General features: G+C 40.8%; 1 protein-coding gene across 3 annotated transcripts in view; it reads left to right on the top strand.

Annotated features, from left to right (window-relative positions):
* The window catches only part of LOC147436139 (14 kDa zinc-binding protein-like), a 35,020-nt gene extending 32,803 nt beyond the window's left edge, over positions 1 to 2,217 (top strand). For 2 of the 3 annotated variants that reach the window (XM_086489049.1, XM_086489047.1), the window contains exons 4-5: positions 1,590 to 1,707; positions 1,790 to 2,217. In XM_086489049.1, the coding sequence (XP_086345175.1) occupies positions 1,590 to 1,707; positions 1,790 to 1,857 (186 nt within the window). In that variant the 3' untranslated portion in view covers positions 1,858 to 2,217. Of the gene's footprint in view, positions 1 to 926; positions 1,369 to 1,589; positions 1,708 to 1,789 lie in introns of those variants that run through there. The other variant, XM_086489050.1, reaches the window with a different exon arrangement.
* Positions 2,218 to 12,196: the final 9,979 nt, after the last annotated feature.

Here is a 12,196-nt window from a genome sequence, read left to right as displayed (position 1 = left end):
AAGCCCCTAGGGATGTTGCCTAGGTTGAGGAGAGAGATGATGACTGTGTTGGAGAGAGAAAGGTAGATGGCCACACAATCGAGGAGAGAGATAATGACTGTGTTGGAAAAGAAGAAGAAGAGTATTTAATGGTGTAGGAAACTATCCCAAGAGAGATATGGAGAGATGTTTAATGTGAAGAACCAAAACGTTGACACTACAAAGGTGCTCAGTGCATTTGATACAAGATGGGTGCCTCCCCGACATGGATATATAACTATGTAGGGAGGTTGCCTGACTCCCCTTGTGAAAACCCCACGACCCATAAACAGGGAAAAATGGGACTATGGAAGTTACTTGGGTCTAATCTAATCTGGAGGCGCTCTATGAATTTGCCAAAAAAGGCCTTGACCAATCGTCGAACTGGCAGGTACACACTATTCCATCAGTACATGCCTGGCAAACATGGCACACATGATCCAATATGAGAGAAACTGTTACATAAGCCGGGCACAGCCTCAAAACAGCCCACTTCCTAAGAACTGACCCTTGAGATCTAGGGGCTCTGGTTGCTAGCGGCTCCATTCGGAGAGTGACTAACCTATTAAGGCTCTTTCTCTAGCCAAGTTCTAAGTGACTGTCAGAGTTCATTTTGGCTCCTTTGAGTACCCGATTCCCAGTAATTTTTGTCCCACCTTTTTCAACAAGGAGACACATTGTTTGTTTTTATTGCTTTAAAAGGGAGGCTGAAAAGTAACTTCCCAAAAACAGTTCGTCCCAAAAAGTTACATGATGTGTGTCTGTCTATGTGCGTGCGCAAGCCCAAATAGCAGGGGCTGCTTTTTGGCTTGCGATCTTCAAATATGGTGCATGCTTTTGCTTTTTGTTTCGATCATCCGCTTTCTGCTGGCGCAGTTGTTGAGCTGCCCTTCTACTGCTTCTGGCAGCTGGCTGTTACATGGCATCTCCCACATCAGCACTGGCTATTCTGCTGTGGAAAGGCTGTCAAGCTCCAGCTCTTTCCATTTTCAGTTAGACTACTGGGCATGATATCTGAGTATTAGATTGGCTGGTCAAGTCTGATTAAGGGCTCAAAACTTCAGATACCAGATGCTGCTTGTGACAGATGATTCTAGATGTAAAATTGATTCAAATCAATGCTTAATGGAATTTTTGGTTATGTTACGTCATGGATGGAGTATATAACTTTGCACTCACTTTTGTAGACGAATTGGGTTTTCCCGGACTTGCTGAGGTATAGATGTGTGACTTGGCATTGTCAATTCTTGCTCAAAAATGGTAGACTGCACAGATGCTGTTTGTTTAAGTAGAGTGCTCATATTTTTGCACCAATGGAAAGAAGACAAAGCCAAAAAAACTCTTGGTTCTTTCTGTGTTTGCCCATTCTCACATAAACTGTGGGAAAACGGTGAGTTTTTTTTTCAAAATGTTAATCAGAAATAGGTATGTTAAAGGTCAGTTTTTGTTGGACATTGGCTCAAATGAATTCGCTAGATTCTCATTTGCTTGTTTGGGATACAAATGGAGGCAAAAACTTGATGTTTTTTGGTACTTATTTACCTCAACTGAGTTTCCCATATGGGTTGAAGGCGGAAGAGAAGCACAAGGAATTGTTGGGACATCTATTGTATGCTGCTAAGCTTATTGCTGTTCAAGAAGGCCTAGAAGAAGGTTATAGGGTGGTGATTAATGATGGGCCTGATGGATGTAAGTAATTTCTCCCCTCTTGTGAAATTGGTACAGGTTTTGAGTTCAAAAGAGCACGCTTGAGTGAGATTTTGAAATGCAGGTCAATCTGTATACCATCTGCATCTTCATCTTCTTGGAGGAAGGAAGATGAAGTGGCCCCCAGGCTAACGAATCTATGGATGGATAAATTCTCATGTGAATGAATTGTGTTATACTTCCAACCTATGCTTGTTGCTTTGTTTTGAGCCTTGCATTTGAGGTTCCATAGGTGTGTGAAATTTTCAAGATCTACAGGTTCTGTTTGTACGTTTGCTTTACTTACAAAGCTGTGGGAGTCGGGGCTTGTCTCTTTATCATGTTCATGTTGGTGAATAATCTTGAAAATAGGAGATTTGTGTACGTTGATATGCCATAAAAAATTGGCATTAAGGGCACATTATTGCTGTTTGAATAGTCCCACCTTGCTGTAGCGGTTGCTATCATGCTCTTCATATAAGGATATGGAATGCTAGTTTAAACTTTGCACCACCTTCTGTGGCGGTTGTTATCATGCTCTTTATATAAGAATATGGAATGCTAGTTCAAGTAAGAGTTTTGATTTTAGAGGCTTCGGATTTTAGAGTTCTGATGCTATTAAGTCTTAAGCTGTGCTTGGGTTTTTGGCTCTATTATTGGGTAGTGTTGGGTATTTTGTTCTCTTCTGTAAACCATTTGATTTGAATGTTAGTAATGAGTTGGTGGATGTTTCTCTGATTCAATCTCAAGGTCTTGATTGGCAGTGCTCTAGTTAACCTTGTAAGCGATGTATTTGCACAGAGATGTACGATCATAAGTATACAATTGCACAATGGTAAGGGAACTGTAAATTGACCAATCAGCTTAGGAGCTATATGGCTAATTGCAGCATAATTACCATAGTAAGATATTGCATAATGTTGATGGCATTTCTTTTTATGTTATTTGCTCCAATGGTCCACATGGTGCCTGGAATTGTATTGGCTTTGAATATTTTCTTGAGGTACTCATAAGAAAACCAATGTTAGGTACTGCTTAATTTCATGGTCTCTTGGGATAGTTTCCTATGATGTTAAAACAATCTTCATCTTCTTCTTATAGATTTCTTGGAAGTTTTTTACTGCTTTTTTGATTGATTGATTGTGTGCGTGCGTGTGTGCATGTACTGCTCTAGCAAGTTCTGCAACAGTATGGAATGCTGGTTATGTAAAGGGCTGGTGGAGAGTATGCTGTGGCACCACCTTATCCTCTGCCCTTATTCTCTAGAAGCTTGTCATGATTCTTGTAATTTGTTGTTGAGCTCGCTGGAACCTGGTTGGAAGGCATGAAGTGGAGTTTGGCTTAGGCCCCCCAAAAGTGCGCATCCTTAACCACTTGACGTTCTACATGACATTGAGATGTGTTTTTTTGCTTATGGAGAGTCATTCTTGTCCACTGCCTTATTTCTCTAGAACCTTTGTTATGTTACTGTTAACTTGGTGTTATACTGTGGCCAGAACCCCTTTAGAGAGAGTATGGAGTGTTCTTCGGGAGTGAACATGGCAAATTTTATCTCACCTTTTGGGTTCATGTCTCATCAAGCTCCCCTTCCCACTTCTTGGATTGATTCATCGTCAATCCCAAATTGTACCTCCTTTTGTCATTCCTTTATACAACTTCAAGTGTTATCCTCATGACATAAGTTTTAGCTGCTCCTGACCGAGCGCTGCAACTGGCAGATGGTCAGTATGTCACTTGCCGGAATAAGTATCAAGCATCCAATCATTGGCATGTCAGTATGTGGAATGCATGGAGCAATGGGAACTTCCCCTGCCTGCACCTGGAATCATAGTGGAGCTGCAATTGTGAAGTCAAGGCATGCAACTAGCTCTCCTCCTCCCGAGCTTTGGACGGTTGGGAATGGTCTTCAAGGAACATTCCTCCGTAATATGTCCTCCCACCATGGCTCCTAGCCTCCGATGATTGTCGTGTGGTCACACATACTAAGGAGAGTTCTTGCAAATGATTTCTTTTAGAGAACCATTAGAGTGGATTCATGATCTATTTCTCTTGGGTAGGAGATGTCTTTTAAAGGGAAGTTTGGGAGCCACATCAAGAGCACCATGACGGGGATCTTCATGGGGGGTAATCTTCCTCATAAAATTGGAAGTCTTATCTCTTTCCCAAAAGGCTTGCGTCGACGCAAAATTTATTAGTTCAGAATTAAAAAAGTCTTTCCTCGAAGACTTTATTAGTTCGTGAGTGCCTATACACGGACGAGCCCTCAGTATGATTGCAAAATTGCCATTGCATTAATGCGGCTTGCTATAGGGGCCTCTCTTAGAACAATATCCGAGCCTTTTGGAGGTGGAGTATCAACATTTGTCAAGATAGTGGATGCTTTTGTTGATGCTCTTCTTCAACACATGAATCAATCTATCAAGTGGCCACCTATACCATTGGAAATGCAAGCAGTCAAGATTTGGATGGAAAAAGCTCAAGGCTTTCCTAATTGTTGTGGTGCAATTGATTCTGTGCACATTTAAATGGAGGCCCTTGCTAATGAGGTAAGTAGTGATTGGTATGACATAAAGGGTCACTACTCCATGACTCTACAAGGAATCGTGGATAGCATCATGCATTTTTGCGATATTTTGGATTAATTGGGCTTGCAGGTGACAAGAGGGAGTTGCAAAACTCATCCTTCTGTTGCTTAGTTCAAGCTTGCAAAATTTTGAATGGTCGTTGCCATGGTTGCTTATACCCTATCAAACTCCCTCATTGCCAATACAACAAGCATACAATAGAAGATTCTCTTTTACGTGTATGGTGGTAGAATGTGTGTTTGGTCACATAAAAACCACTTGGCGAATCCTTCACGGTGTTATCCGAAATCCCCTTGAATGCCATAAGTATGGATGTTGTGGCTATGTATCTATAGGAAAGTCATGGTCATGTGCAAGCTTAAGCTCCTTTAGTATCCCAATCAATTCTTTTGTGTCTATCGTGCTAGTTGAATGCAAGTACTTCTCTTTTGGAAGGTAATAAACGCTTGTATTTTAGGTCCAATTGTACTTTTTGTCTCTATGAAAGTCGAAAAAAGTGTTGTCTTCATAATAAAAAGTTTTGATATATTTGTATGCCCTTTTTTACTAGATTTTAATTTTTAGTTTACACTTAACAATTTGACATAGCTTTAATATTATACTAAATTGTGAGACCTCTTTTGTCTTGAAAGTTCTAGCCAAGTGGGCTCTTCCATCAGGTGTGCCCTTTGATAAAGATTTATGAGGGCTCTTTTGTCTTGAAAGTTGTAGCGAAGTGTCTCTTCTTAAAAAAAAATGTAGTCGAGTGCCTTTTAGAGAAAACTATAGACAACTTTTCATGTAAAATTTAACAAGGTTTTTTAGCGAAAAACTTATAGATACCCCGCCAAGTGTTGTCAAGTAGAAGAGAGAGAGAGAGAGAGAGAGAGAGAGAGAGAGAGAGAGTTCTAAAGATCAAGAAGTATCTTAGCATTCTACAAAAATTAATTTGAAAAAATAAAATACAAAGTCGCATATGATCGCATAGCATATCTATGCAATGATCAAAACACAACAAAAGACTAAAGCATCATTAACCTTGGCATGCTGAGTAGGTTGCTAGGGGGTCCAAAAACTTTACGATGACCACTTGCTCTTCAATGGATTTTACTTGTTTTATTTGCATTGCCAATAGGTTTTTCACTTGCTTCTTTTTCTCTCCCATGCGTTCTGTCGAAGACCTATCCATGCTATCCTTAAGTTCTTTTGAAATGTCTTGAAACTCACGTTTTATGCCCATGCTTTTACTTGGCTTTCTTCTTTCTGATGGAGCTTGGATCCTCTACATTGGTTGCTTGAGGGTTGAATTTATCTTGTATACAACAACAATGAAATAAAGTAATCTCTAAAGTAAAAAAAGTAGTATACTTCGTACTATAAAAGGTTTATATTGATAGAAGCCTTAGACATTGGACAAGCATGCTAGATTCAATCAATGATATTAGATAAGATGAATCTTCAAAGTAACACTACAAACTTACGCTCACAATCTCTGTTTTGTATGCCACCACCCATGATTTTTGAACGGTCAAAATCCCTAATTGTTAGTACCCTTGCTTCTTGGCACCCGACATACTAAAAGATAGCCCTCATCAAAGTGTACATGAGGATATATTTTCAAACAAATCTCTATAGAACTTGGGTCTCGCCATGCATTCATATTTCTCCCACTGCCATGGCGTCGTGTTTTTTGTGCTATTCTTCCATAGGAACCGTTTGATGGGTTTCAGAAAAAAATTCCAATTGCATTTGGCCATTTTTAAAATAGGCGAGACAAAGGAGATATAAGGAATAATAAATGAGTTAATCATAATTACTCTTTTGTAGAAATATTAACCCATGATGGTGATTAACTCTCATTTTAAGTGTTTTTTAGTCATGGGTCAGGCTTGTCGATTTCGTATGTGTATGGTAGGTGATTGGGTGATTGCCAATGAGAGGCGCATCATAAAGGTTTATATATTTTGATCGACAAAGTGGGGATGTTCGTGTGTGAAAGGGACGGACCTGTTGGGATAAAGGCCGTGTGCCTCTTTCCCCGATTAGACACGCCAGAGGCGTCCGAACGCACGTCACTTGTACACACCTTATTCTTTACTAGTTAGAAGAATAAGGGGCTCTCTCACACACATAGTGTTGAACTACTCCTCTCTCTCTCTCTCTCTCTCTCTCTCTCTCTCTTTGACGGTGGAGAGATCAAGAAAGCTTGGCAGCTTCGTGAGAATGCAAATGTGAGCTTGTGAGCTCAATTGAGAGTGATGTATGCTCTTGTGGAAGTTGCGGAAGGAGTACGGAAGATAGTGTGTAAGTGAAGGTGTTGCCCTAAAATTGTGTGCGTAGTAGTAATGTTTTCAGATTCGTTTATTTCCTTGTAAAAGACAAATATGAGAATTCTGCCTTCGACGCCCCTCTGTTTTTGATGTGGTCTACAACTTTGCAGAAGAAACCTTTTGCAAATTCCTCATCGTTTTGCTGATATTTAGCTCAAACTGTATACATAAATTTTAGTTTTTTTTTTGTTTTCGCATAGTGTGCGAGTTTTGATGTACTTTTGGAAGCACGGAAGGTGCTCGAAGTTTGGTGCATAAATTCTGAGCTGAAGATGCAATTTCAACTTATTTGTGGTTTGAGGATTTTTTGGTAAACTTGGGTAACAAAGCACGGAGGTGTTTACACACCATTGAAGCGATCTCTTGAGAGACACGATTCTCTGAGCACACAAGTGGAGCTTCTTTCACAAGTTTTCACAGGATACTTTGGCATCGATTTTGGGCTTTGGTTCATGGTCTTTGGGAATGAATTTGCGTATGGTTATGGTGCATGGTTGATGCCCATTATATATGAATTTTCGCGAGCACTTTTGAGTGTCGGTGAGCTCTTTTGAGAGCGTTGTTTTTGTATTGATTATGCTTTCGGATTGCAACTCTTTTGGCGCTTGTATATGCGTGGTCACTCCTTGGATGTACGTTGAGTGAGGATTGCCACTGTATGTGAAATTATGGAGCCATTTTGACATTTCTACTCATTGGCATTGAGTAGTGTTATGGTTTATGGTTTAGAGTCCTCTTTCGAAGACTAAAGTGGTCGAGGTTACTCCCACTTTGCCATACTTTTGGTTGATAGATTTTTGTCAGTTTGTAGTGGTTGAAAGCTTCTCCCACTTTGGCATCTTGGATGTAGTTTTATGGTTGATATTTTGGTCCATTTATAGAGGAGACTGTCGAGAATTTTTGCTACGTTATATGCGTTTTGTGACAGGTGCTAGAGAGTTGTTTTAGCCAAATTTTGGCTTGTGCCTATGATGCGGATAGTCATTTCGCTTGCGCTCTCATTGCATATGGTCACTATTTATGCATGACCGGTCCTTGGTTTTGGCAGAGGGTTCTGCGCTTTATACAATGTTTGCCATAGTTTTGGTGGCAGGTCTTTAATAAGCTAGTTTACTTTTGCATTGTGTTGAGCAGTTATACTCTTGTGGACATTGCATTTACACTTTGTGTGGGATGATCCTAGAATCATTTTGTACTCAATTATGGAATCTTGCAGTGATTTGTCATTGGATACACAGGTTGGTGTATCAGGCAGACCTCAGAGGCACAGACATGTGGTTTGTTGGGATTGTGGTAGACCAAGGCACATGAGGAGAAATTGTTTCAGGCGTTAGAGACGACGAAGGTTTCTATTGGTTGTTAGAGTGACAATACGAGTGTGGTAGACACTCCTACTTCTGCAGGTTCACCTAAACATGCATGGACTTTGTCTCACGATGATTGGTAGTAGGATAGTAGTGCTTTATGTCATGTTACTCCTCACAGGGACTTTGTCTCACGATCGAAAACTTGATAGTAGTGCTTTATGCCATGTTACTCTTCACAGGGAGTGGTTTATCACGTTTTCTGCTTTGAAACATGATGATTTTCATGGTGTAGTTGACATTCATTTGCACTTCACTAGTGGGAGTATGTTTGTGTTCCATGATGTTCAATATGTGCCTGATGCTTGTTGGAGTTTGATTTCCATCTCGCAGCTTAGAAATCATGGGTTCCATGTTCAGTTGACTAATGAGTCTTACTTGATGCAGAGAGGCTCACTTGTGATAGCGCGAGGCCATTGTGGTGCTCATTTGACTCTTCTCTATGTTCTTGGTGTCAACGATGCCATAGTCTCTGTGATCTCTTGCCATGCAAACATTCGTAGTCTAGGCGAGTACACTTTGCGGATGAGCAGCGTGGCACTTTGCTCGTTGTGCATGCAGGGTCTAAGGGTAGACATGTAGACCATGACAATTCTTTGAGTGCATGACTAGAGAAATCATCGGTGGTGGTGACAGATTTAGAGTTACATGTACAAGATGTTGCAATCTTAGTGACTTGGCGGACATGCACTTTCGTAGATGAGATCCAGAGTAGTGTGCATGACATGTCTGTAGATGTAGAGTTAGAGCAGTCATGCTCTAGCAAGACACTGCGGATTGATCATCTTAGGACAGAGATGCCTCCTACCACAGAGATGAGTGATAAGGAGTTCTTTGACATGCTCATGCTAGAAGCTGATATGGTGATGCCAAGACATGTGGATATAGTCCCTATGGATGATGAGAGAGTGATGACTACCCTGGAGTCAGGATTGACGCATCTAGTGGTGATGCAGTGAGGGTTGAGATACCTATTGTCGATAGATTGGCAGAGGTCACTGCACATAGCGTTGATGCGATTGGCATGGATATGTTGACAGAGATTATGCGTTTGCTATCAGCCTTCGGGACTCTCTGACCTCTTAGTGTCGAGACCCGACATATCAACTGTAGTGGGAGCTTTACAGTTGGGATTGTTAAGTGAGATGACTGACTCGAGCATGATGCATCATGGAGCGGTGCAAGTCATTACAGGATACCTGCAGGGTATGCATGTTGATTCTAGCAGGGATATACACTTTTGCACACTGCTAGAGCCTACATGGCGGCATGCATTGGCTTCGAGAGAGCCAGTGGATCGAGGAGCATTGATGCTTTTGATGCCGTTGCCGAGGAGCATGCTGTGCGTCTAGCTTTAGGTGCAGACTGTGCTGCAATTTTTGTGGTTGTGTACATTTTTGCATTTATGAAAGAAGGGCTAGAAAGTGTGTGTGTGTGTGTATTGATTTTGAGGTTCACTGTCCACTATTGTTGCTGCACATTGTCTTGATAAGGTTTAGGTTTTTTGCATTTGTATTCCATGTCACTCAAAATCCACTCAAATATGGTCCACTTGTTTACAAGCCTTCTCCATATCCCTCTCGTTTGAAGTCTTGATCTCACCAATGCATATTTCCCAGGAGTCCCACTCTCGAGCCATACTTCCTTGCAGCAAATCTCGGCATGAAAAAATGCTCCTATTAATACCCAAAACTCCACCAACAAACCCCACTGGTCCTTTAATACATCTTGTACTCGAGTGCTGATTGGACCTTCGCAAACTTGAGCAAGAACTATGACATCATCGATGTGCTTACATAACTTCAAATGTCTCTCCTATTTGTTTAACACTACTTGTAATGGGCCACAAAAGTGGTTGGAGCCACTAAAGTGGCTCATGCCTAGATAGTGTTTCAAGTTTAACTTTGCATATGACATAAAAACTTCATGAGACTTCTTGAGCATCTTGTTAGGATGTTTCTACGACTTTAAAAGTCATATTTGAGTTAAAAATGCTAAAAAGAACAGTGTTACTTTTTGAAAAAGAGCCTTTCTTGCATAAAATTGTAATTTACTACTTAATTTGGGCACTTAACTTGGGCGAGTAGCAAATGTTATCAGTCTTTATGTAAGCAACATAGAAGTGTGATAGGCTCATTACATGCCTATTGATGGATTTTTAAAAGAGGTTTGAGTTTGTAAAAAAAAAAAGGTCTACTATCGAGTCAATTTAGTAAAATTATAAGCATTTTACCAAATTAATCCCTAGAGATGGCCATGCAAAGACTCTTTAACCCTTGATTTATTTTCTCGACATTTTTTTATCAACTCATACTATGTGTTGGATGTATTTCCCTGAGAGGGTTTTTTGTTTAGACATCTAAAAAATCTTTTGAAATACTTTTTTACAAAAGCCTCTGAAAGCCACAAAAGTGTCTATTTTTTTACACGACTAGTGTTAAATTTTCCTTTCCCAACTCTCTTACAGTTCTGAATTTCTTAACTATCGTAGGCATGGCAAGTGCCATAGAAACCACACAATCACATTTTCACAATGCTTATGTATAGTTGATGCAAATTTGGACCATTTACTTTCATCTTGAGAGTACTGCTTCCCCAACTCCCGTACGAGAGAGGTCACAAAGCTAGAAGAACCTGCTTGCCAATACTATCTGATAAAGCTTGCACAAGTGATTCCCTAACACATCGACATTCGCGGGATCAAAGCTACAAATGATCACATATATCTTGCACGCATGTGAAAATTGGACTCATTGGTGCATCAAGTTCTATAAACCCGTCCAAAGCATTGCAATGATGCACTAATTGCTTCATGTTTCTTCCCAGCAAAGTCCTACATATTCTCATGGAAAGCACCCACATGGCTATTCAATTTATCAAGGTTCTTATCTATCTTAGATCCTTGTGAATCAGTGATTCTCTCTAATTTCCTTTTGACATCCATCATGATATGCTCATACGTGCTCCCATCTTGAGGGCCATGATCATGCTGCAACATAGACTTGACATGCTCAATGTTTTTCTGCAACATGGATTTTATGGTTGACGAGAAATGCACACAGCTTGGAGAAGACGAAGGAAGCTCAAGGCACACAATTGAGAGCGTATTACTTAGTGTGCAATGGAAAGATAGATAGCTCTAGAGTGATGGGTCTATATACAATGCACGGGGGGAAAAACCTCCTAAAGAGGGAAAAAATGCCCCGGTGGTCCTAGTGTGTTCACACACATCACTACACATGTATATGGTAACAAATCCCCCTTGGAGTGAGTGATGCGGTGAACGAGAGCTGGAACATGAGTAAAGGGAAGTGCCATGCCCTGAGGACACGATCAATCCACAAAGGGGAGTAAGCCCAAAGCTTTGCAGAAAGATTGGAGCTTCTCACGAGACAATGCCTTTGTAAAAAGATCTGCAAGGTTGTCCTGTGTTGGCACATAAGCCAAGCTGATCTCTCCTGCTAAGAGCCTCTCTTTGACATAGCGGTAATGCACCTCAATGTGCTGTGTTCGAGCATGAAAAACTGGGTTCCTCGCAATTGCCAATGCGCTCTAACTGTCGGTGTAGATAGTGTTGGCAATGTCCTGTCCAACATCCAAATCAGCCAAAGGGCATCTGAGCCATACACACTCAATCATAACTGTGAAGACTACCTTGTACTCAGCCTCACAACTAGAAGTGGCCACAGTAGGTTACTTCTTGCTCAACCATGATATACATGAACTGCCAAGCATGAAACATAAACCACTTGTGGACACTCACGTGTCAAAACAACCAGCCCAATCTGAGTCCGAAAAAGCATGTAAGTCTGGCGGTAATGATCCCTTCTTGGGATAAAACAAGCCAAGATGTAAAGTGTCATTGAGGTAGCGGAAAGTCCTCTTGATAGACCGCCAATGCTTAGACCCTGTGCTATGCATAAATCTGCTGACCTCTGAGACTACAAACTGAATATCCAGTGCCTCATGTTGCATACATAAATAAGGCAGCCAACAACAGTTGGTAAAGAGTGACATCTGCAGGATCACGAGCATCATGTAGACTCAACTTCAAACCTGTTTCCATGGGAGTGGCAATAGGCTTAAAATCCTCAAGTCCAAACTTACATAGTAATTTCTCTATGTAACCTTTTTGACACAAGGCAATACCACCATCACACTGCTTATACTATATACCCAAGTAATGATGCAACAGCCCCAAATCTTTCATCTTGAAAGTAGCATTCAAATCAGC

The sequence above is a fragment of the Adiantum capillus-veneris genome, chromosome 18 (genome assembly GCF_014529385.1).
Source record: "Adiantum capillus-veneris isolate H3 chromosome 18, ASM1452938v2, whole genome shotgun sequence".
NCBI lineage: Eukaryota > Viridiplantae > Streptophyta > Polypodiopsida > Polypodiales > Pteridaceae > Adiantum > Adiantum capillus-veneris.
This window is presented reverse-complemented; position numbering and strand designations above follow the sequence as displayed.